General features: G+C 49.9%; 2 protein-coding genes across 2 annotated transcripts; both read right to left on the bottom strand.

The window, feature by feature from the left end:
- Nucleotides 1-2149: 2149 nt before the first annotated feature.
- Nucleotides 2150-3341, bottom strand: LOC123425043 (probable carboxylesterase 18). Its single transcript, XM_045108712.1, has one exon. It carries the CDS (start codon nucleotides 3312-3314, stop codon nucleotides 2304-2306), a length of 1011 nt encoding a protein of 336 aa, XP_044964647.1. The 5' UTR covers nucleotides 3315-3341; the 3' UTR covers nucleotides 2150-2303.
- A 13639-nt stretch (nucleotides 3342-16980) lies between these two features.
- On the bottom strand, nucleotides 16981-18497 carry LOC123425042 (probable carboxylesterase 18). Its single transcript, XM_045108710.1, has one exon. It carries the CDS (start codon nucleotides 18183-18185, stop codon nucleotides 17112-17114), a length of 1074 nt encoding a protein of 357 aa, XP_044964645.1. The 5' UTR covers nucleotides 18186-18497; the 3' UTR covers nucleotides 16981-17111.
- Nucleotides 18498-26263: the final 7766 nt, after the last annotated feature.

The raw sequence follows: 26263 nt of genomic DNA, 5'->3' as shown, positions 1-26263 counted from the left end.
GCTCGGCCGCCGCCCGCTCTCCCACTCGCCCGCAGCCTCGCCTCAGCCTCCGACCGCTGCCCCGCCTTCGACTTCGCCTAGCCTCGCCTCCGCTCGCTCGCCCCACCCGCACCGACGGCCAAGGACAGGGGCGAGGCGCAGGACACCCGACGCCGCCGGATCAGGAGCAGCACGCCCCCAACGCGAGGGCCTCCGACCGCCAAGGAGAAGACCGAGGCGCAGGCTCACCGCGCTCCCTCCCCGCAGCCTCCGCCCCTCGCTCCACCAGATGGTTGACGCCCACACGGTGTTGTTGCCGCACATAGCAGGTTCTGCGGTGGAGATGTTGAAGAAGGATGACGGGGATGGGGTTGTAGGCCGTTGACTAAGCTCATGATCGACAACGTCGAGGAGCTGCTCCCCGTCGTCTACATGCCCACCGTCGTCTACACGCCCACCGTCGACGAGGCGTGCGAGAAGTACGGCTCCATCTTCAGGCGCTCGCAGGGTCTCTACGTCAGTCTCCAAGACAAGTACATTTCTGATGATAATTCACTTCATTTTTCACATGGCCTCTGTCCAGTTTCTGCTTCAAGTGAGTGAAACACGTGCGTGGTCTTCTTGTTGCTGATGGCAGGGGAGAGTACTCGAGGTACTGAGGAACTGATCGGAGAAGAGTATTCAGGTCATCGTTGTCACCGACGGCGAGCGCATCTTATGCCTCGGAGATCTTGGCTGCCAGGTCAGTCACGGAGCTTATTTACTTTTAAGAGAAATCTATTGGCTTGTTAGCTTACCATGAACATGGTTCTGGATTTCTGTTTCAAAAATATTTTAGCCATAAGCGAAATCACTAAAATTTAATGAAATTCAGTGATTTCAATTTTCATTTCGGTCAAAGGACCAAAATTTTCACTTGAATTTGATTGAGATCCAACCAAATATCTCTACTATTAAAAGCACGAGAGGGCAGATCCAACTCATCATCTCAACCGTTTAATTCTATCATCAATGGTAAAAAAAGCATCGTTAACGAAATTGATCCGTCGTTAACGAAACCCTCCGCTAATTCCATCGCTAACCAAACCTCTCGCTAGCGAAACCCCCACGCTCAATGCTGGGAACCGCTCCCACGCCTCCACTCTTGCAAACTCGCCTGCTCGGCCCGCTCGGCCGCCGCCCGCTCGCCCACTCGCCCGCAGCCTCGCCTCCGCCTCCGACCGCTGCCCCGCCTTCGACTTCGCCTAGCCTCGCCTCCGCTCGCTCGCCCCACCCGCACCGACGGCCAAGGACAGGGGCGAGGCGCAGGACACCCGACGCCGCCGGATCAGGAGCAGCACGCCCCCGACGCGAGGGCCTCCGGCCGCCAAGGAGAAGACCGAGGCGCAGGCTCACCGCGCTCCCTCCCCGCAGCATCCGCCGCTCGCTCCACCAGACGGTTGACGCCCACACGGTGTTGTTGCCGCACATAGCAGGTTCTGCGGCGGAGATGTTGAAGAAGGATGACGGGGATGGGGCTGTAGGCCGTTGACTAAGCTCATAATCGACAACGTCGAGGAGCTGCTCCCCGTCGTCTACACACCCACCGTCGACGAGGCGTGCGAGAAGTACGGCTCCATCTTCAGGCGCTCGCAGGGTCTCTACGTCAGTCTTCAAGACAAGTACATTTCTGATGATAATTCACTTCATTTTTCACATGGCCTCTGGCCATTTTCTGCTTCAAGTGAGTGAAACACGTGCGTGGTCTTCTTGTTGCTGATGGCAGGGGAGAGTACTGGAGATACTGAGGAACTGATCGGAGAAGAGTATTCAGGTCATCGTTGTCACCGACGGCGAGCGCATCTTATGCCTCGGAGATCTTGGCTGCCAGGTCAGTCACGGAGCTTATTTACTTTTAACTGAAATCTATTGGCTTGTTAGCTTACCATGAACATGGTTCTGGATTTTTGTTTCAAAAATATTTTAGCCATAAGCGAAGTTACTAAAATTCACTGAAATTCCGTGATTTCAATTTTCATTTCGGTCAAAGGACCAAAATTTTCACTTGAATTTGATTGAGATCCAACCAAATATCTCTACTATTAAAAGCACGAGAGGGCAGATTCAACTCATCATCTCAACCGTTTAATTCTATCATCAATGGTCAAAAAAGCTCTAACATTTTGCTACAGATGCTAGTATTATTCAGCTGGCTGAAAAGTTTCGCAGGTCCGTTACACGGTCGCATCTCAAAGGATACACAGAGGAACGTCGCCCGCATCGACGCTCGAGGAACGTCGCCCGCATCGACGCTCGACGCAAAGACTGCGGATGCTTACTGTTTCCTACGACTTCGCAGGCCGACGCTCGTCGACGAACTGCTTGATATCCTCCACGAGCTTGCCGGCGTCGGCGATCTCCGGGAACGCGTGGAATCCGTGGATAGCATCGGGGTACTTGACCACCGTAACCGGCTTCCCCTTGCCGCGCAACGCCTCCACGTACCGCGTCTGCCAGCCCTTGAGCAGGTCGAACTCACCGATCACCACCATGGCCGGCGGGAACGCCTCGGCGAGCTCGACGCGCTCGCCGCAGACGCGAGCGGCTGCGTGGTCCCGGGTGGCGCCCTCCGGCAGGAACTCCCTCCAGTAGGCGTCCGTCACCACCATCGACAGCGAGGGCCCCACCTTGTCGAGCGTAACCTCCGCCTCCGTCCGCTCCTCGCCCCCGAAGAATGGCTGGATCAGGACGACGCCGGCGAGGCGTAGGGATGATGGTAACACGGTGGTCGTCATGGCCGACCAGCGCTGTGCCACGTGATGCGAGATATTTCCGCCGGCACTGTCGCCGGCGAGGAAGCATCTGGAGAGATCCACTGGTACGGCAAGGTCGGCGGGGAGACCGTTCGTGTCGAGGTAGCGGAGCACGTCCACGCCGTCGTCGTACGCTGCCGGGAAGCGGTACTTGGGGGCGAGGCGGTAGTTCACCGAGACGACGACGGCGCCAAGCCCGTGGCAAAGGCGGCGGCAGAACGCGTCGTAGGGGCGGGAGGCCGCGGAGAAGAGCACGAAGCCGCCGCCGTGGAAGTAGACGACGACGGGGACCGGTTGATTGGCTACCGACGAGGGGGAGAAGACGCGCGCCCAGAGGCCGCGGGAGGCGTCGAAGGTGACGTCGGCGGAGTGGACCCCCGATGCGTCCGGGCGTGACCTTGCCGCCGCGTGGAGGTCGCCGAGGGAGAAGAGGAGGCGCCGAACGCTGCCGTCCGGCCGGTGCGCGAGCGAAAGCGCCGCAAACTGGAGGCGTACCGTCCACGGCAGGGCCGGCGTCCGGCGCGCGTCCTCAGTGCCGGCCATGGCTTGCGCAGCAGGGCGGCGATTGGGTCGTCTGAAGTAGCTCAGCGTGGAGGAGACAACGAGATGTAAAATACCTGGTCTTCGATGCGATCAATGCACGATGTTCCAGGACAAATATGACAACCTGGTCAAGGTCGATTAGTAAATGTGACATTTTGGCGTTGATGCATCACGAGAATGAAAGGTAAAAAAAAAAAAAAATCGTGAAACTAACACTTTAGACTCCTCCCACATAGAGCAAAAAAATGTGTGGTCTTAAGGGCCTGTTTGGGTCTGTTTTGCTCTATTAAAATCAGCTCTCCTTCATCAAATTCACTTTAGAACAGTTTCATATCGAAGTTGCAACTATTTTAATAGAATGTTTGGCTCCCATTTAGCTCCAGCTTCACGAATGAAAAATTTGGTGAAAATGATCTATTTGATTGGATGAGAGGTAAGAAATGAAGAGGTGTCCACTTACTAGTGGCAGTGGTGGGTAATTTTCTTCCAACTCCAGCTTCTATAATTTTATGGAGCACCTCCTAGAGAGATTCACAAAAAACAAGGAGTTGAACCCCAGATTCTAATTTTTTTACGAAGCGGTATATCGTGGAGCTATCCCTTTTGGCTTACGTTTTCTAGAGCAGAGCTGAATTTTCTGAAACAAAGCAGTCCCAAACAGGCTCTAAGAGTATCTATTGCGGGACCTTCAAATCCGGCCCCTCAAATGTCTACGCACGCGTCCGGTGAGTGACCGGACGTGTCTTCTATCTATCCGTCCGTGCAGTCATAATTTTTATTTTTTTCCTTATATGTCGAGCCTCGTATTATTCTCATATTTAAGATAGTTATGAGGGTTTGCAGACAGATCGGACATATAAGGACGATATGATGGGTCCGATTGGATCATCTTTTTTTCTTCCCTCTTGTGTCCGGTCACTGATCGGGCGTGTCTGCCGATGTATAAGGGGTACTTGAGGGGTCCGGCTGTAGATGCTCTAACATTCGACAATAACGAAGAGAAAATGACATTAATCCACTCTCAGCCCGCTTGGATTGTCAGTTGGGTCTTAAATATTGGTGTAATCGATACATACATCGAGTTGTCGATTTTATTCTGGACGGAAAGCACACTAGGGCCGGTAATGTATACCTAAGTTAAATCAGGATGTATAGGTTGGTTGTAATGGATAGTATTATAAGTTTGTATCATGCATATGATACTAGTGTATGATACTATTTTTTAATGCATATTATCGTATACTTTATGTACCTAAATAATTGTTGTTGGGAGAACTAGACTAGTTCTTCCCAACTACAATTAGGAAGTATATTAGTATCATATATCATTTTATTTATTGTCATGTATGACATATAGTAGTATAGCATTTATTATGATACGGTATCATAATATGATATTCAATCATCTTTTTCTTTATTTAATTCTATGTCACCTTATTAGAATTGTCTAGTTGACATGCATGATACTAGCTATGATACTCCCATTAGGATCAGCCTAAAACTGATCATAGCGGGAGTAAAAGCATTTATAACCGTGTATAATAAATATGACCCTAAAAATGTCTACACGTTCATGGGAAGTGACTGGGTACGTCATAAATTAGCACAACTGCATATGAACATCTCATACTAGATTTTTAATTCATATAAAAGCATGGAAACAAAAAAAACATGTACTAGGTAGATCATCTAGCTATTCCTCGTCGGAGATGTCCATTATATTCATGCCTGCCTCCGGGTATATGTGCAATAGCTGCAACTCCGGCTACTCGATGCCTCCGACTGCTCCGCTTCGGCCTCCTCCTCTCTATGTCAGCCTCAAGTTCGGTGAAGACCGCATCGGACTATGTCTGTTTCTGTCGGAGGAACTGTCGGCTGGCCACCACATACATCTCATCCTAGATGGACTCCAAGATGGTCTGATACTCCGCCATCTTCTCGGCTTGGGCGACGGCGAACTCCGCCTCCGCCTCCGTCTTGTTGAATCACGGAGAAGGCTGATGTGCTTCGTCCTCCTCCGGATCCGCCACCTTCATCGGCTCCGGCACCTACTCTCTATCCTTGTCCTCCGGTTACTCCTCCTCCTCCTCCTCCAGCTCCGGCGAGTACGGAGGCAGCCCGACAGCTTTAAGAAATTGTTGACCCCATCAAAATTGGATGACCAAATTTCAATTAGAAACCTCAATCAAATACGGGTTCTTTAAAATTAGGGAGCGTAGTGTTGGCTAGTATATGATCGATGCTTCAGTTACTCTCATCCATTGACTCCACCATTGGAAGTGATATTTTGCCTCCTTCGCCTTCACTTGGTAGGTCCATGTCCTTGAACAAGTAACATCCATTGATGTAGCCATCTCACACCTCCTCCAAATACCGAGTCTAGAGGGTATGAATCGAAATGGATGAGTACACGAGGTACTCAGCAAGTTCATCAAAATTGTCTCCTCGGTCATATTTTTTATTTTTTTCTTATATGTCGAGCCTCCTATTATTCTCATATTTAAGATAGATATAAGGGTTTGCACACAGATCAGACATATAAGGATGATATGATAGGTCCGATTGGATCACCTTTTTTTCTTCCCTCTTGTGTTCGGTCAGTGATCGGGCGCGTCTGCCGATGTATCAGGGGGCAAAATTGACAAAAATGACCCCTGGAGCGAAAGAAATCACGAAGTGAACCCGAAAGCAAAAAAATTCACCCGGCTAACCCTTTCGTGTGGCGCCGACACCTAGGCGCCACACTACACTGTGTGACGCCCAAGTCATCGGTGCCACACTCCCGGCCACCTGGTAGAGCGGGCCCATCCCCCAGGTAGTGCGACGCCTAAGTCTCAGGCGTCACACCCTCTAAAGTGTGGCGCCGAAGGCTTAGGCGCCACACTGCGACTTATCCAGCCACGGTCGAGCCCCCCTCCCCCACCCCCTCCTCATTCCCCTCCCGTTCATTTTTTAAACCGACGGCTGGCTCTTCTCCTCATCCGAATCCCCTCTTCTAAATGCTTCAGATCTGATGATTTCCTCCGTGGATTGATCTCCCAAACTTGTCTACGAGGTAATCTCTTCTGTTTCCCATCTATCTATCCAAATAGTATTGCTTATTTTTCAGATTTGGGTTAGTTAGGTTGAGAGTCATATTTTGATTGGATTTGAAATGTAGATGAGGAGTTAGTCCTATTTTATTAATCCTAGATGAGTAGTTGTGTTCTATGACAATTCCTATGAGTAGATGGCGTGGATTTTATGAGGATATGAGTAATATGAGTTTTTTTTTTGAAGATGAGTAGATTCATATGAGTATTTTTTTAGTAATATGTAGATGAGTGGATTAGTAGATGAGTGGATGAGTAGATGAGTGGATTAGTAGATGAGTAGATTCATATGAGTAATTTTTTTGAAGATGAGTACATTCATAAGTTTATTTTTTTGTGATATGTAGGATGGTGTGGCTTTTGAATGATGTTTATGACGTTGAACACCGGGCCTATTTGATGTCGGAGAAGGAAATGGTAAGTAGATCATATGTTAAAAAATCATGTATTTATTTAATAAGATGAAACTCTAATGATATCACTCCTATCTGTTTGTAGGAGCTTATGCCCTTGAAGATTCGGTCTCACGGAGCATCGACTATAATGTAGTACGATGAGCGGTACACACCATATATCGAGATGACAGGACTCCTTCCATTCATTCAGCTTGTGAGTCGGTCAATGCCCAACCTGAACGCTGCGGCAATCACTGCACTTATTGATCGGTGGAGGCCGGAGACCCATAGTTTTCACCTCCGGACCGGAGAGATGACAGTGACTCTTCAAGATGTTTCCATGATCACGGCACTTCCGATCGAGGGGAAGCCTCTTTGTATGAGCCCTGATTCTGAGGGATGGCGGCGCCAAATGGAGGCCCTTATTGGTATGTTACCTCCACAGTCGGAGGTAGAAGATGGAGGGAAGAAAGATAGAGTCCCGGCTGGCGCTCCTTTCATTTGGATTGCCGCCAACTTTGCTCATTGTCCTGAGGACGCAAATGACGAGGTGATCCAGACGTATGCCCGCTTGTACATGTGGTATGTGGTCTGTAGGACTATATTCACTGACGGCACTGGCAAGAATGCTCCATGGATGTGGCTGAAGGCATTGACTATTTTCGACAACAAGTTTAGTTGGGGCTCGGCCGCACTCGCCTACTTGTACCGACAGGTAATAAATTGTTAATAGTAAGTTCAGTTTTATACTTTTCTGCTAAACTGATTCATGTTTGTTGTTACTTGTAGTTGGACGATGCTTGTCGCAGGTTCACAAAGGACGGTGGAGTTGGTGGTTGTATGCTCCTACTTTTGGTATGGAGCTGGGAACGCCTTCCTGTTGGACGCCCAAAAGCCGCAACGTGGAAGACCTGGGCTGACCACGGCAACCCTGTACGGCTCCCTACCTGGGCTTACAAGTGAGACGTGGTATCGCAGGTGGCGAGCGATGTGAATCTATTGTACAAGAAATACTCCAATGAGATGGATTCGCTTACCGCCGAGCAGGTAAACATCTAAGAGTTGACTCCGAGATTTTGTTGTGAGTAAAATGAATTGTGCCTTTTATGTTGTGTTGTAGGTGGAATGGCAACCATATGGTGTCGGGCCAAGCTTTGGTGATGCACACACATTCCAGCTCAATCCAATATGCCTGCAGGAAAACATCTTTGGCTAATGTGTTGTCCCCTTATATGCAATTGGGCGGTTAAGTTTCAGCCACACCCGCCGGAGTGGGTGGACACCGACACACAACTTCATAGGTAACAAAGCATGCACAATAAAGAACTATGTTTGAGTTTAGTGTTGAGCGAGCTACTGATGGGTTTTGTAAAAAGCAGGTTGAATAGGAGGAGGCAGCGAAAGATCAAGGATTGGCACAACCATCATAAGAACTATGTCATCATGTTCGAGCAAAGTGTGCAGGCAACTACGAGTACGCAAGGAACCTAGCCCCGCGAGCATTGTCTGCTACGTAAGATGGTTTCAGGAGAGTACTCGTGTCGAGATTTGTTCGTCGGCTTATGAGGAGGACATATTGGAAGAACCCACTGAGTACGATGCACTTGCCCATGGCGAATACAACAAGTTAATTCGCGAAGGGTACCAAACTTCTTTCGCCCCTGTCCTGAACTATGTGGTAAGTGTGCTCCCCTATGTTAAGTATGAATGCTAGTACACATATGCACTTGCCTTACATGTCATTTTTTTGTGATCATATCGCAAAGAGGTCAAGAAACAAGCTGATGAAACTGAAGCTATTCTAGACAAGACACCTGGAGGAAAAAAGGGAGAATTTGCACTTCGACTTTTCATAAAGGTGTTGTGTCATTATTTAGATTTTGCCAACGAATGCAACATATGGTACCTTATATATGTCATTTATCTTTCAATCTAACAGAAATAGGGCAAGAAGTTGCGCCGCCTATCCAACATTTTAGGTTGCCGTGACCCTGAATATGTTTCACCTCCGAGATCCGGTTCATCCCAAAGAAATACTCTAGACGATTCAACTTCTTGGGGGCTCGTATGGATGATGATGACATTACCTCGACAGCTCATTTAGAGGATGATGTTGACACTCCAGAGGTATGACATAGCCATCATACATTGTGCACTTTCAACCTTCATATGTATGACGATATCGTTTACGCATCATAGGTTGAGGATGAAATGACGTTGAAGGCTTTCCAACGCTCTGCTTACATGTTGAAGCCTAGGAAGAAATTTAAGCGGTACTCACCGGATGATTATGCGCACAAAGGAAAGAACTCGGTCGCCGGGGGCTCTCATTTGTCAAGGATGAGAAGCATGGACGATGACGATGACGATGAGTTGGATGAACCGGAGCCTCTTGTGAGAAGAAATAAGCTAGCTTCTAAGAGGGGACGAGACCCCAAGATGTGAACCGGAGCCATTTGCACTTGTGGATGTTGTGAACCATTTGCACTTGTGGGTGTTGCACTTGTGGGTGTTGTGAACCATTTGCACTATTTGTGGGTGTTGTGAACCATTTGCATTATTTGTGTTTTAATGCTATGAATTGTGTGCCTCTATATGAATGTCTTAAGTTGTGTTAATTGTTGTGTATCAATGTGCTGTGGAAAACAAGTGTGTAGAAGTGAAGTGTTGTGGAAAATGCTGTGAAACAAGTGTGCAGAAGTGCTGTGGAATACAAGAGATGCTGGCAGTAGAGATGGCAGTAGGTTTTCACATGTGTGACGCCTAAGACTAAGGCACCACACATGTGAAACGCCCAAGGCTTAGGCGCCACACATGTGCAACGTCCAAGACTAAGGCGCCACACATGTGCATCTAAAGTGTGGACTCTCTGTTACTCTCTATTTCACATGTGTGGCGCCTAAGCCTTAGGCGCCACACATAAGAAAGAGAGAGTAACAAAGAGTCCACACTTCAGATGCACATGTGTCGCACTACCTGGGGGTGGGCCCGCTCTGCCAGGTGGCCGGGAGTGTGGCGCCGACGACTTAGGCGTCACACAGTGTAGTGTGGCGCCTAGGTGTCGGGCGCCACACTAAAGGGTCAGACGGGTGAATTTTTGTGCTATCGGGTTCACTTCGTGAGTTCTTTCGCTCCACGGGTCATTTTTGTCAATTTTGCCGTATCAGGGGTACTTGAGTGGTCCGGCTGTAGATGATGTAACATTCGACAATAACGAAGAGAAAACAACATTAGACCACTCTCGGCCCGCTTGGATTGTCGGTTGGGTCTTAAATACTGGTGTAACCCATAAAGACATCGAGCTGTCGATTTTATTCCGGACAGAAAGCACACTAGGGCCGGTAATGTACACCTAAGTTAAATCAGGATGTATAGGATGGTTGTAAAGGATAGTATCATAAGTTTGTATCATGCATATGATACTAGTGTATGATACTACCTTTTTAATGCATATTATCGTATTCTTTATGTACCTAAATAATTGTTGTTGGGGAGAACTAGACTAGTTCTCCCTAACTACAATATTAGGGAGTATATTTGTATTATAGATCCATTTAGTTATTCTCATGTATGACATATATAGTAGTATAACATTTATTATGATATGATATCGTAATATGATATTCAATCATTTTTTCTTTATTTAATTCTATGTCACCCTATTAAAAATTTCTAGTTGACATGCATGATACTAGCTACGATACTCCCAATACGACTAGTCTAAAACTGATTATAGTGGTAGTAAAAACATCTATAACCGTGTATGATAAATATGACCCTAAAAATGTTTGTACGGATACGTCATAAATTCGCATAACTGCATACATACATCTCATACTAGATTCTTAAATCCATATAAAAGCATGCAAAAAAAATCCACGTACTACGTAGATCATCTAGCTACTCCTCGTCGGAGATGTCCATTATCTTCGTGCCTGGCTCCGGGTACATGGGCAACAACTGCAGCTCCGGCTACTACGATGCCTCCGGCTGCTCCGCTTCGGCCTCCTCCTCCTCTATGTCAGCCTCAAGTTCGGTGAAGACTGCATCGGACTATTTCTGTTTCTGCCGGAGGAACTGCCGGTTGGCCATCACATACGTCTCATCCTAGATGGACTCCAAGATGGTTTGATACTCCGCCATCTTCTCGGCTTGGGCGACGGCGAACTCCGCCTCCGCCTCCGTCATGTTGAACCCCGGAGAAGGTTGATGTGATTCGTCCTCCTTCGGATCCGCCACCTTCATCAGCTCCGGCAACTACTCTCTATCCTTCTCCTCCTGCTACTGCTCCTCCTCCAACTCCCGCGACTACGGAGGCAACCTGACAACTTTAAAAAATTGTTGACCCCATCAAAATCGGATGACCAAATTTTAATTAGAAACCTCAATTAAATATGGGTTCTTTAAAACTAGGGAGCTTAGTGTTGGCTAGTATATGATTGATGCTTCGGTTACTCTCATCCATTGACTGCACCATTGGAAGTGATAATTTGCCTCCTCCGCCTTCACTTGGTAGGTCCTGCAAAGAGAGCCTTGGCTCAGTGGTTGGGCATGCGGTTGTGCAGCCCAACGACCCGAGTTCAATTCCTAGAATTGACACGTGATGCACAGGGAGTTTTCTCCCGTTTATTGAGGATCAAGTTTGACGTGTGGTGAAACCTATCATAAAAAAGTCTTGATACTCACTTAAAAAATTATGAGGAGCATGTTTATCGTGGTACTCATACTAAAATGGTCGTATGCATCCCTAGTTGGTGCAGAGGCCGGGAAGTGAAATTCTCCCCATTTTTATGCGGCGGGGGAGCCCTAGCCGTGCTGCCTCGGCCCCCTTCCCACCTCGTCCCACCTCCTCACCGCTGCCTAAGCCAGCCGTCGGGCAAGCCCGAGGCGCCAAGGATGGTGGCGGCAGGATCTTGGCTGCCCTAGCTCTGCGTGGGGATTCCCGGATTTGGAGCGGCGGCTCCTTTTGGCGAGGCACGACAGGCTCTGGCGAGCAGTTGTACGGGCGGTGGATCTGGCGTCCTGGCCGTACAGGCAGCGGGATCTCGGTGGTCGTTGGCGGATGGCGGCAGCTTCTGCAACAGTCGGTGCGCGTGATCTGGCGCCTCCCCTCCTCCTCTGTTCCGCGTGCGGACCAGCCTGGTCGGGCCAAGCTTCCCTTGGTCGCCGGTTCTGTACAGGAGGCGCTGCTGGTGGCGGGGATCTAGTTCGGGAAAAATCCCTGGCCCGCCGCACTGACGGCGACGCCTTGGGCGCCGTTCCCCTCCTTGGAGGCGTCAGTATGGACTGATCTCCTCACTTCCCCTTCCCCTAGGTCTCCCGGGCGAAAGCCCTAACTTTGTTGGGCGGCGGCGGCGCTCACGGCACTGTTACCTTCTTGAAGGTGTCGCTTTGGGAACCTTGGGGTTGGGTGGCGCTTGTGGGTGGTGGGCGACGGCGGTGGTGCGAACCTATCCTAGCATGGATCTACGTCTGTTGCTTGGAGATGGACTCGCGTAGGTGAAGGTCGTCGTTTGGCGTCGTGGCGACGTCCATGTCGAAAAACCTTCCAAGGCTCGCGTAGGTGGTGGTTGTCGTTTGGCGTCGTGGTGGCGTCGATGACGAAGGACCTGCTATGGTTGACACCTCAATATGCTCTGAAGATGGACCAGTGGAAGATGGCGGCGACGACACATGTGAGTGAGTCAGACCGATTTGTGCCCCGGACCCGGTAGATGGCTCGGCCGGGGCCTCCGGCTTTAGATGTTAGGCTTAGGTGAGAGGTTTGGGTATATGGCCCGGCGTGCACCCCTTCATCATATGAATAGGGTAGCGGCAGATGTTGCCAAGATGGCGGATTCAGACATATTGTTGTTCTACTTTGTAAGGTCTTCAAAAATAATCAATAAAATGGCCGCATGCATCTCCCAGATGCAGAGGCCGGGGGTCATCCTCCTTTTCTAGAAAAAAAACTTGGTAGGTCCATCTCCTTAAACAAGTAACATCCATTGATGTGGCCATCCCACACCTCCTCCAAATACCGAGTCTAGAGGGTACGAATCCAAATGGATGAGTACACGAGGTACTCAGCAAGTCCATCAAAATTGTGAGATGAATATACACGAATGTTACTAATGATTTCAGATACATCTCAGCAATGATTTTGAAAAGTATCTTGCAGAAGTCTAGTATTAGTTAAAATATGTGACCAATAGATTTCATGGGTTGTTACAACCTCACATGACTTCTTTATCGCCGCGTCGTAGATCTTGTCCAGTTCGAGGAGTGACAAGCCACAATTCAATACACTCTACAGAGGTGCGTTACTTTAACCACAATCTATTATATCTGCCTTTGTGCTAGGTGATCAACCCATCGCACATTTGCACTTCATTTGTGCGAGGCCATGCCAAGGTCCGAGTCACATAGCCATATTTTTTATAGGCAAATGGGTTTGTCACGGACATGTTCCGATATGATTTTTTGTCAAAAAAACCACTAGCCAAGTCGATTTGCCACAAAGGACTACCTATGGGTCGTATTGCGAGAAAAGACCCCGTACCATTCTGGTGGCAAGTGCGGCTGGTGATGCGTGGCACCTGCCGTCATCAGGCAAGGCGGCTGGGCCTGCCGCCACCGTTCCAATCGGCCGGCTCGAAATCCATTGCATCTCTTTCGTGTGACGGAATATGGAGAGGAGCTGCGGGCCGCATCGACACCAGCCGAGGTGGCCTGCACTGTTTCGTCATGCGCCGATTGCGACGTGGGACGGCGTTGGAAGCGAGGCTGAGGCAGGGACGATGCATGAAACTAGGCTGGGATGTTGGTGTGCCTCAGCCAGACAACCTTAATTATACTGTAGTTTGTTTGTAACGTCTTCTGCCTACAATACAGTGCTCTTGCTCCTTATATACGAGCTACTTCTGCTGCTCCGGGCTGTGCCTCCTCCTCTGTTGGCTCTCTTCTCTTCTGTCTGAAGAACACACACAAAGACATAGCTCTCCTCTCTTCTCTTTCAGCCATGATTTATGATGCTTTAGAGTTGGATTTCAAATATGTTGTAGTTGAACAAAAGATAGATCAACAGCTTAGAAGCTAGTTTTGTAACCCGTCGTGAGCTATGCGATGTTTATTGCTTAGAAGTTATAAACGTTTTCATATGAGATATTTTACATTTATAGCAATATTTTATAGAATCATATGTTAAAGATGTCGTAGATCATTATTAGTTGTGTCCATTATTACTATTATTTTTTACATGCAAGATGAAATTATATGTCATTAAGTCATAATTATTACTTCTATTAAACGTTAAAGTTCATTTAGAGTTTGCATTTGTAGATCAGCGTTTTATGCCTTTAAGATGCATCATTTTAGTTAGACATGCAAGAAGTTCTTAAATTGCTTATTAATAAAAAGATTGTACATCAATTGGTCATTGCATGAGTAAATGTGTTGTTGTTTCATGTGTCATGTTTATTAATAAGTTAGGAAATCATAGGTCTACTTTATTAGCTAAATTTGTGAAGTAGAAAAATATCGTACATGCCACATAAGTACGAATATTTTTTATGATGTATGTAGTTAGGTGAAGAAAATATTGGCTGAGTAGCACACAAGGAGGAGATGAACGGATTCAATATATAGTTTTCCTGCCTTCCATGTCCCTTTTGAGGTGATGACCACATACATGCAACTAATATTTTGAAACTTTTGGCAGTAGAAAAAAATGTGCGTGTAATATATTTGTTCATGTGATAATAGGTCAACTCCGTTGATATATTACTAGTGATATGTTCATGCTGACGGATATTATTTATTCGTAAGGATATCCTTATGGAATCAGAGGTATAAATGACGTCGTGTAATTTTCCGAATATTTTTTGGGTACATGTACTGTTGTGAATGATGTTACCGTTGTTTGTGAATATTGGATATTTTAAAATAAAAATAAAGGATATGCTCATTTTATTTTATTTTTAAGTTCTTAATCAACTAACCATACAAATACGGCTCCTCGATAGGTACTATGGAAAACTTGTTATTGTTCTATGGGGACATCGTACGCGAGTATCCTTTCGGTGTGGATGTGTCTAGGTGTGGGATGATTACGATTATAATGAGAAACATGGTCAATGTAGGGTATGTGTCTGTTAGAAGGTGCATCCAACCGGTGTTTGGTTCAGTGATGGACGGAAAAAATGACCAATGAGGCTTTCGTGGTTGACGGAGGAAATCATGGGACAGTTGCCTATTGGGGTCTGCGGCGGGTTGCTGGTGAAAAATTGTGGGCGTCGTACATAGGGTTTACAAGCAATCTCAATAAATCCATGTTTCGACAGCCCATGCTGTATGTGGAGTTCATTTCTTTCACTCATGTCGTCGAGTGCACTAGCGGGGGCGGTGAGGCCCGGTTGACTATCACTGTAGCCCCAGCGCTGTCCAATCGGAACCAACATGCGTCCAAAAAGTGTATGCCACAGGATATTGGTCTGCGATCGTTGACATAAGCGAACACGTGGAGGGATTGCCGGAGGCGCTAAATGATGACGATAATGGTCATCCTTCTACCTCTTCGGAATCAAATGATGATGAAGTTGTTCCTTCCGAGAGGGCGGTCGCTGCACCAATGAACCTATAATTTTACAGGTTATGAGCATAACCAATGAATTTCACTCTGTTTTTGGCCTAGAAGCAGAAAGTCTGGTCGCTGGGCAGAAATCATGGCCCTGCGCAACTGGAGTCCATAGCTATGCCGCTGGACTTCACGAAGCACTTCTCGTTCGTGCCACATGAGTTCAAGCTAAAGACGAACACAAGGTACTCCTGGAGGGTGATTGTCCGGTTGTTGAACGGCAGGGTCACCCTCGATAAGGGATGGGCCACCTTCGTTGTCGTCCATCGGATCAAGATAGGTTGCATGGTGATCTTCAAGTTGTTGAGTCCCGACATGCTCAAGGTCATCGTGTTCAATGACGGTGGCATGGAAGTGGTGACCATATGCGGGAAGCACCACGAAGCCTTTGCCGTGGACCCCTAAGACAACCCTAACATGCTGCAACTTCTTTTAGTTTAATCTCACACTGGTTTGCCTTTAAACTAATGTGTTTTAATTCTCGCACAATATTGCTATTATGTTCACTTATGTGTGTTCTTTCTGAGGCCACTGTGTGGTGGTAATCTCACCACCGCGCTGAAGAGGTTACGAACAACATGCGATGCATGTCACCAAAACAGCAGGTTATGTGTTTGCGTGTACACAAGCAGGCAACCAAACAGCATGCCTTAAACGACACCTCATGCAGCTTACAGTGTATGCATGAAACCAAACCATGTGCAGATGTTAATTTTTTTTTCTGTTTTACCTCAATCAGGTCTTGTTTACCCAGGCTCCACAGGGCAACCCAACAAGTATGCCTACCAAACATGCCCCGAGAGATTACCCTGTTGGGGACTCTTCAACCACCGACCACACAACCAACCATCAGATCTCATCTAGAATGGCGTGGAGGAGGCTACATCAGGCCCGAGGCCACACCAAAAACGTATCAGGTACTCCTATCCTTGAAGTACTCCCGGTGCTCCAAGTTCAAAGGACATCCATAAATATTTTTAAAAAACCTGGAAAAGTTGTGAATGTCCGCAAGAAAGGCAACTACAACCCCTATAAATTTCAGGTCCAAACTCGAAACGCACATTAAGAAACAAAAAAGTAAAATCTAAATGTGAATAGTATACTCTCAATATACATTTCGAGTTTGGACTTGAAATTTCTAGGAGTTTGTAGTCACATTCCTTACAAACATTCACATTTTTTTCAGGATTTTTAGAAACATTTAAGATATTTTTTTTGAACTTGGAGCATCGCCACACCTTCGCTGCCTCTCGTTTTCGAGCATTTTCCATCCAGGCTAGGTGAAACTAAAAAAAAATTGATTTGCACAGTTCGGGTGTCGTCGCGCTGCCTATGAACGCCGTTTCTTAAAAATAAAAATCTCCGGTTGAGAGAGAGAGAGTGCACCGGACGTTCGTGTGGTCTGCGCTCAATACCGGCAGAATACGGGTGCCTTGTTCTCCACACGTTCCAGGTGCTGACGTGCACCGACGACCTCGTGCGCCAGCCCAGAGCGACGACGGTCGACGGCTCCATGCGGCGCCTACGCACGCGCACGCACACCTCACAGTTCACACGGCAGCTCGTCTCAATCAACTTCAGATCCAAAACTTCCAACCCAATCATCCAAAACGCAATTGATCGCTGTAGCAGCGCACCGATTCCACACAGAAGTTAAGTTCAAATTACACCCCTCGCGCGCATCACGCAGATCTTCTCAAGCATCGGGGTGATGAGTGGGCGCGTTGGTCCCGATGAACGCCCTCATCTCCTCCACGAGCCTGCCGGAGTCGGGGAGCTCCGGGAAGCAGTAGAAGGCGTGGATGGCGTCCGGGAACTCCAGCACATTGACCGCCTTCCCCTTCCGCCGCAGCATGGCGCCGTACCGCCGCTGCCAGTCCTGCAGCGGGTCCAGCCCGCCGACCGCCACCATCGCCGGCGGGAACGACTCCGCCAGCTCGGGCTCCGGTCCCGCCTCGCCCGTCACGTGCGCCGCCGGGTGGTTCCGGTCCGCGCCCTCCGGCAGGAACGCCCTCCACGCCCAGTCGGAGCGCCGCATGTTCACCACCGGCGCCACGCCCTCCAGCCTCTGCTCCGCCTCCGTGCGCTCCTCGCCGCCGAAGTACGGCTGCAGGAGAATGATGCCGGCGAGGCGGACGGGGCTGTTACGGGGAGGCGCGCCAGTCCACCGCTGGGCGACGTGGTGGACGATGTTGCCCCCCGCGCTATCCCCGCCGAGGAAGCAGCGGGAGAGGTCGACCGGGACGGAGACGTCCGCCGGGAGGCCGGGGTCGCCGAGGTAGCGGAGCACGTCCACGCAGTCGTCGTAGGCGGCCGGGTAGCGGTGCTCGGGCGCGAGGCGGTAGTTGACGGAGACGACCACGGCGCCCAGCTCGCGGCAGAAGCGGCGGCACATGCCGTCGATGGGCGTGGAGGCAGCGGAGAGCAGCGTGAAGCCGCCGCCGTGGAAGTAGACGAGGACGGGGAGCGGGGTCTGCCCGGCCGCCGCCGCCGCAGGGGAGTAGACGCGCGCCCAGAGGCTTCGGGAGGCGTCGACGGTGACGTCGGCGGAGCGTACGCCGTGCGCGTCCGGGCGAGGCCTCGCGGGCGACTGCCGGTCGCCGAAGGAGAAGAGGAAGCGGTTTACGGTCCCGTCGCGGCGCTGCGCGATGTCGTTGGTGGTGACGAGCGCGAACAGCTGGAGCCTCACCGACCACGGCAGCGCCGGCGGCGCGGGCCGCGCGCTATTGTCGCCGGCGCCCGTCTCTTGGTTCTTCGTCGTGGCCTCCATGGCTCACTGACTCACTGACTCACTCCTCCCGTGTTAAATTGTGTGGTAGACTGAACGGAAGGAGCCTAGCGACTGCGAGTTGCCGAGTACTCCCGTTTATATGGAGTACTATCTCACAGAAGGAATGGATTGCAAGCAATAACAATTGGTTGTCAAACAGGCAGTTGAAACTGTGGCAGAAGCAAGTGCATGGCACACGAGAACGGATAAACTAGTAGGAGTATTCGTTTGAAAGTGACACGCGGTTTTAGCTTGCACATGCACGGTAGCCCGGAAGCACTGTACACCATGTTCTCTCTTGCCGAAATCGAGATACGGTGGATCAAAAGATATTCAATATAGTACGATATTTGTGTACAGTATTCAAGATCATGTTCCCACCTTCCTGCTGGACCCAAGCTCGCTAGATCCAGCCACCAACGATGTTATTGGCGTCACAGCTGGTCCGCCCTGCCTTGGTGACCCTACGGGCCTTCAAGGTACTGTGGATCTTCTTTCTTTTTCATCGCGAATCAAAAAAATATCATGGTAAATTACTCCCTCCGTTTTTAAATATAAGTCTTTAAAAATGTTTCATTAGTGGACTATATACGGATGTATATAGACATACTTTAGAGTGTAGATTCATTCATTTTGCTCCGTATGTGGACTACTCGTGAAATATCTTAAAAGACTTATATTTAGAAACGGAGGGAGTATGTTTTTTTAGGATGATAAATTTAGTTGACGAGCAAAGCAAGTCTGTCCCAATACCATCTTTTTATGAAGGTTACGCAAACTAAAGTTATCATCATTGCCAATATAAATAGATATAAAAACGTTTGATTTACCATGCCTAAAAATCCAAGCTCAGGCTTTTAGGGTGTGTTTGGTTGGAGGCATATCCTTCCAGGGACAGGGATAACCACTTTTTTCTATGGTTGCCATGCGTTTGGATCTGGGGCGAGGAGGGGCAGAGTCAACCAGATGCTGGGAATATTCTAAAAAAAAGGATGTGGCCAACCGCCAAAAACGGGCGGGCAGTGGCAACCACTCTGGGGCGGCCGGCGCGGCAGGGCATGGGAGGCGGCCGGCGCGGGAGGCGGTGTCCTGGGTATAAGTCTGACAGTAGATGTGTAGGGTACGAAAGGATGGGCAGAGCCTTAGCTACGGCGAGGTTGTATGAGTTCAGGCCCTCTACGGTGGAGGTAAAAGCCCTACGTCTCAGTGCTCTTGGGAGCTTGATGTCGAGTGGAATATGGATTACAGTGAAAATGCTAACCACTGCACCAGTGGGGGAGGGCGGCTTATATAGAGTGCGCTGCCCTTCACAACGGTTTGGTGCACAGGGGTGGAGTAATGGCGAATAAATGCCTACGTTACAGATAACGTATGTCTTAAATGCTAATAACGGCACATGAAAACGTATGACCGTTGCCCTCCAGGGGGGGTTACGATATACAAAGTGGAATCGAGTGGTAAGTTTGATACGCTCCGAATGCTCATGTCCGACTGGATGATGGAGGAATCGTCACCGACTGGATGATGGGAAGTCCTTAATTCAGTCGGAACTGACTAAGGGCCTTGTCCTTTATGAAGGGTAGTCCTTGGGTAGGACCTATAGGGCAGGCCTATGACCCTACCCTGAGACTATAACCCCATCATTAGTCCCCGAATGGATCGGGTTTGGAACGACGAAGCGATGCTTGGAGTACGGATCCGACTGGTATGGATGCGACTTTGGCGTTGTTTGCCTCGATCCATTTTATCCTCTTGACCAGTGATCCGAGTGGATATATCTGTGAAATGAACCGTCAGAGACCGAGTGCTTCCGCGGAATCTTTCGACGTGACCGGTCAAGTGACAGCGGCGGATTTTCTGGGATCCTCAAATTTCGGTTGCCGCGCGCTCAGCGGGGATGACGGCATCGTCATCGAGTAGTTTCTGTCGCCTCGATTACCGCGCCTTCATCTCCTCCACTAATATCGTAGCAGCCGGTCGGGGGATAAGATTTCGAGGCCACCTGTTAGTGACCCAGTCGGAAGCTTATTTAAACCTCCCCAGCGAGGGTTTCTCGTTGTGCTCTCCTGATTAATCGCACTCGCCCCGCTTCTCCTATAGCTCCCTGCGCACTCCACGCCTCCTCCTTCCTCTCCTCCCCTGCGGATCTACAGCCTCCACCATGACGAAGGGGCAGACGAGCAAGCTCGAGTCGCAGAAGAAGAAGAAGAAGGCGGCGGCTCCTGCTCAGCGGCGACAGCGTGCTCTGCCGGCAGGTTGGATCCAGAGGGATTTCCTCCCCTCCACGGTGACGAAGGATGACCTGCTGGAGCTGGTGGAGCAAGGTATGATCGAAAACAAGTCGTGGAGGCTGCCGGCGGAGGGCGAGACGGAGCCGGCGCCCCAGGGGGGAGCGCGTCTTGCTGCTCAGTCATGTGTACCGAGGCTTCTCTCTGCCTCCTCATCCCTTCTTCAGAGGTATCATGAATCACTTCGAGGCGCAACTCCACCATTTTCCCCCCAACGCAATAGCTCATCTTTTTGCCTTCGTCGTGCTTTGCGAGTGCTTTATCGGTTGTCCTCCCCATTGGGGGCTCTTTAAGTACATCTTCTCCGCTAGATCCCAGACTGTCAAAAAACTTAGCCAGTCGGATGATAAAACCCATCTCCTCCAGCTCTGTGGGGGCTTAGGCTTCCAAAAGAAAATGAAGAGTAGCTACCCCCCTCTCCAGTTGTCCGAGTCAGTTAGGAACTGGCAGTCGACCTGGTTCTATTGCCAGGACATAGCTTGTCCGAATGCTACGACTGGGTTGTCGCCCCTTAGTCTAGACCGACTGGCTCCGCCCATGCAGCTTGCGCTCACGAAGATGGAAAAGGTCCAGATCCAACCTTTGGTCGAAGCGCTGATAGATGTCGTCCACAAGGGAGTCACCGGCACGGATCTGCTGGAGACTTTTCTGGGTCGGCGCATCCATCCTCTGCAAGCTCGACACCACGCCATGTGGCACTACGCGGGGCCTGGGGACTCCACTCGTACTCATCCCGAATGCGTGACCGGGGAGGTTGTGACGGCGTGGGTCCGCGGCATCACAGGCGCCTGCGATAACCCCAGAGGAGCCTGGCGAGTGAAGCCCTTCCGTGCTGACAACCCTCCTCCGAATGAGGTGAGCATATCTTGCCGAGTGCTTACAACTCCCTTAGGTTTGCCGCTTTTTCTTGCATCACCGTCTGACGTCTGATGTTGTCAACTGTATCTTGTGCAGGCGTGGACCAACTGGTATTCTCCCGTCTCGAACGGGAATCTGGCTGAGGAAGAGGAAGGCAGCCAGGAGGGCAGCGTGGAGAGCGTCGAGTACGTCTCCGATAGTGGGGAGACGTTGGAGGAGTCCGAAGAGGAGGAGGGGGAAGATGGGGAGCAGAGCTCGCCACCCCCACCACCAGAGCCTCGAACTAAGCGCCGTCATGAACCCGTGACTCCGTCAGCTCCTCCAGCGGCCCCGAGTGCCCTGCTAGCTCCTCCCGTGGTTCCGAGCGCCTTGCCAGCTACTCCCGTGGTTCTGAGTGCTCGGAGCATAAAGAGGACCAGGGACGCTGCTGCTGAGCCCGCGGGCCAACCTCCCAAGGTGGCTAAACCGAGTGGATCCAAGTCTCGGAAGGCTTTGCGTCGGATGAGGATCACCGTTCCCGTTGCCTCAGCGTAAGTGTCTTGTTCTCATATCTTCTTTCAGTATTTGATTGAACTCATGCTTATTGGTCGAGTGGATTTTACTCGACAGAGCTGCTGCCTCCGCCACTTCTCCGCCACGCCAGGAAGACGATCCCATGGATACGGACAACGTTGCCACATCCCAGCAAGGTACGTCGCGACGACTCCGAGAGCTTACATTATTGTTTTGCGAATTCAGTCTTTGATCTTGCCCTTTTTTCTGTGGTCTCACGTCGTTCAGTCGGGCTTCCTTCAGAGGTGATTCATCTGGAGGAGGACGACCAGAAGAGGTCTGAGCAAGCTTCGGTGCCTATCCTTGAGGTTGTTCCATCTGCTACCGCTCCCGCCATGGACGCGCCGCCAACCGAGACGATGCCGTCGACTAAAACGGTGCACATCGCGGCTGAACCGACTGGAGCAGGACTTGGGATGCCCAATGAGTCTCTTGTCGCGCCAGGTCTGTCGACCGTCCAGTACGACGTCCAACGCCTCCCGAAAGATCAAGTGGGAGCTGCCAAGGAGGCCATGGTGCAGGTGGAGTTGATGGCGGGTGATGCCAAGAGTGCGTACGACTCCATCGCATCTTTGTACAAGCGAAGCTTGGAACTCCGGGACGATATCCGAGTAAGTGCGCTAGTAAGTATTTGCTTTCCTCTTGTAACCCAGTGGGTGTTTAAGCGATATACTCGGATACAGTAGGATTATTTTGCAGTGGGTTCACTCTGAGTGAACCCAGTGGGTGTAGTCCCCGAGACTTCTGTCGAGTGCTTGCACCGGCAGTTGTCTTTATATACATTTTCTTTAACTTGATCGGATCAAAACTAATCTGTCCGAATGGTACCGGTGGCAGCACTCCGAGTGCACCTTTTGGAAGTAGTCCCCGAGAGTAATTTTACTCAGGTCGGGTAGTAGTAGCCTCGTAGGCTTGTTTTTGTTATACAGCTCAATAGGGCGGACCTGTTCGAGCTTCATGCCAGTGGGGTCACTCTTAGTGAACCCACTAGGTGTAGTCCCCGAGACCGCTGTCGACTGCTTGCGTCGGCAGGGGTCTGAAGAACTTTGGGATGTTATTGTTTTCCTTGTTGAATGTGTCTGATCTTCTCTTCGCGCTGATTTGCAGAAGACTTGCGAGATGGGATCAGCGTACAATGCTCTGAAGGCTGAAAAGATTCAGCTTGCTGCGGAACTGGAGGCAGCTGTGCATGACTTAGCTGGTGTGGAGGGTGCTCTTGCTGAACGAGAGAAGTCCTTGGAGGAGTCCCGTGAGGCAAACAAGGCATTGGTGGCCGAAATTGAGAAAATGGGGAAGCAAAGAACTGAGCTGATGGGTCAGATGAAGGTGATGAACAGTCGATGCATACCGCAGGAGAAGTACGTCAGTGACTGGGCTAGGAAGATGATTGCGCTGCTCGGTGGTAAGTTTATTCCGAGTGCTTGTTGACTTTGTATTTCATTCTGCGCTTACTTTCTGCTCGTCTTGTCTTTGCAGATTTTTGTATGGACGCTCAGGCTGAAGCAGCTGATGTTGAGCGGTCGGTTATTCCGAACGTTCCACTCGGCGACGAAGCCAATCGAGACATGCTCTGAGAGCACATTCGCCTTGGCAAAGTGGGACCTTTCATCGGTCGCCTGAGAGAGGTCGTCAGCCGAATCGACAAGGAGTTGTGGCCCGAAGACGAGTCCCGGTGGGAGATAGAAGGGTTGATGACTCGGCTGGAGGACGTTCCGAACCGAGTGCAGGCGTGGAAGAAGTCTGCTGCTCGCTGTGGTGCGGACGTGGCGCTGTCGCTGGTCCGAGTGCACTGCAAGGAAGCTCGCGAAGAGAAGCTGAAGGCGTTGCAGGTCGCCAACACCAAGAAGCTTCGATTCGAAGATTTCATGGAGACCTTCCTTGAGAGCGCCACTCGCATCGCAGACGGGATCGACCTCGACACTTTCATGGAGCCTGCCAGTCCCAGTGCCAGTCCCGACGACGCTTGAAAAACTTAACCTCGGTATGCCGAGTGGTATTTGTATCAAACTTTGGCCACTGTTGTTGGCCGTCACATTCTTGGTTCGGTGTGGATAAGCTTGATCTACAGCAAATCGACTATCGTTGATCCAACTTCGAATTCGAATCGAATATTTTGCTCTTCCTTCGCCAAAAAATTCTTGACACGATTTTGGCTCGTGGTTTCTATTTGGCGTTTCTTGGTGAAGCCAGTGGCAAACATGCGGAGCATGTAGTTGTCAGTTGTCTTGACATCTGCATGAGCCTCAATGACGGTCTGCTAAGCCTCCGAGTGGATCTCTAGGATACACTCGAAGGGAGTTCTTTACTTAGGCGATTCTTGATCGCAGCTAAGTCTTCAAGCGCGACTGTAAGGTCGCACTCGGAGCGAGTTGCTACTCATGTAATTGTCAGTTGCCTTGACATCTACATGAGTCTCAGTGAGGGTTTGCTAAGCCTCCGAGTGGATCTCTAGGATACACTCGAAGGAAGCTTTGTACTTAGGTGATTCTTGATCGCAGCTAAGTCTTCGAGTGCGACTGTAAGGCCGCACTCGGAGCGAGTTTCTACTCATGTAATTGTCAGTTGTCTTGACATCTATATGAGCCTCAATGAGAGTAGTTGCTACTCATGTAATTGTCAGTTGTCTTGACATCTACATGAGCCTCAATGAGGGTCTGCTAAGCATCCGAGTGGATCTCTAAGATACACTCGAAGGAAGTTTTTTACTTAGGCGATTCTTGATCGCAGTCGAGTCCCCGAGTGCGACGTTTAGAGCACACTCGGAGAAAGTTAGTGCTTAGGCGATTCTGGATCGCAGCTAAGTCCCCGAGTGCGACGTTTAGTGCGCACTCGGAGAAAGTTTGTACTTAGGCGATTCTGGATCGCAGCTAAGTCCCCGAGTGCGACGTTTAGTGCACACTCGGAGAAAGTTTGTACTTAGGCAATTCTGGATCGCAGCTAAGTCCCCGAGTGCGATGTTTAGTGCACACTCGGAGAAAGTTTGTACTTAGGCGATTTTGGATCGCAGCTAAGTCCCCGAGTGCGACGTGTAGTGCACACTCGTAGAAAGTTTGTACTTAGGCGATTCTGGATCGCACTAAGTCCCCGAGTGCGACGTTTAGTGCACACTCGGAGAAAGTTTGTACTTAGGTGATTCTGGATCGCAGCTAAGTCCCCGAGTGCAACGTGTAGTGCACACTCGTAGAAAGTTTGTACTTAGGCGATTCTGGATCGCAGCTAAGTCCCCGAGTGCGACGTTTAGTGCACACTCGGAGAAAGTTTGTACTTAGGCGATTCTGGATCGCAGCTAAGTACCCGAGTGCGACGTTTAGTGCACACTCGGAGAAAGTTTGTTCTTAGGCGATTCTGGATCGCAGCTAAGTCCCCGAGTGCGACGTTTAGTGCACTCTCGGAGAAAGTTTGTACTTAGGCGATTCTGGATCGCAGCTAAGTCCCCAAGTGCGACGTTTAGTGCACACTCGAAGAAAGTTTGTACTTAGGCGATTCTGGATCACAGCTAAGTCCCCGAGTGTGACATTTAGTGCACACTCGGAGAAAGTTTGTACTTAGGCGATTCTGGATCGCAGCTAAGTCCCCGAGTGCGACGTTTAGTGCACACTTGGAGAAAGTTTGTACTTAGGCGATTCTGGATCGCAGCTAAGTCCCCGAGTGCGACGTTTAGTGCACACTCGGAGAAAGTTTGTACTTAGGCGATTCTAGATCGCAGCTAAGTCCCCGAGTGCGACGTTTAGTGCACACTCGGAGAAAGTTTGTACTTAGGCGATTCTGGATCGCAGCTAAGTCCCCGAGTGCGACGTTTAGTGCACTCTCGGAGAAAGTTTGTACTTAGGCGATTCTGGATCGCAGCTAAGTCCCTGAGTGTGACGTGTAGTGCACACTCGAAGAAAGTTTGTACTTAGGCGATTCTGGATCGGAGCTAAGTCCCCGAGTGCGACGTTTAGTGCACACTCGAAGAAAGTTTGTACTTAGGCGATTCTGGATCGCAGCTAAGCCCCCGAGTGCGACGTTTAGTGCATACACGGAGAAAGTCTTTTTTGAGACCGGAGTCTGCCAACGCGGAAGAATTTTGAATCTGCAAAAAATCAATCTGCTTTGTATTACTTCAATGATACTCGTTCTTTACATTGCTCCAGTCGGCGGTCACGTGTAGAAGCGCTTCAGGAGATCTCCATTCCATGCTCGCGGCTCATCTGTTTCCCTGTCGAGGTTGTAGAGCCAATATGCTCCGTTGTTCAGTACCTTGGAGATGATGAAAGGTCCTTCCCACGCGGCAGCCAACTTGTGAGGTCTCTGCTGATCCACTCGGAGCACCAGGTCGCCTGGTTGGAATGTACGACTCCTGACGTGCCGCGCGTGAAATCGCCGCAGATCTTGTTGATA

Source organism: Hordeum vulgare, chromosome 2H (assembly GCF_904849725.1).
Source record: "Hordeum vulgare subsp. vulgare chromosome 2H, MorexV3_pseudomolecules_assembly, whole genome shotgun sequence".
In the NCBI taxonomy this organism is placed as follows: Eukaryota; Viridiplantae; Streptophyta; class Magnoliopsida; order Poales; family Poaceae; genus Hordeum; species Hordeum vulgare.
The sequence above is the reverse complement of the archived record's forward strand: the minus strand, read 5'-3'. Positions and strand labels throughout refer to the sequence as shown.

Bases quoted from the DNA above. Each gene is read 5' to 3' on its own strand.
- LOC123425043 (XM_045108712.1), bottom strand. From the start codon at position 3,314: ATGGCCGGCACTGAGGACGCGCGCCGGACGCCGGCCCTGCCGTGGACG.
- LOC123425042 (XM_045108710.1), bottom strand. From the start codon at position 18,185: ATGGAGGCCACGACGAAGAACCAAGAGACGGGCGCCGGCGACAATAGC.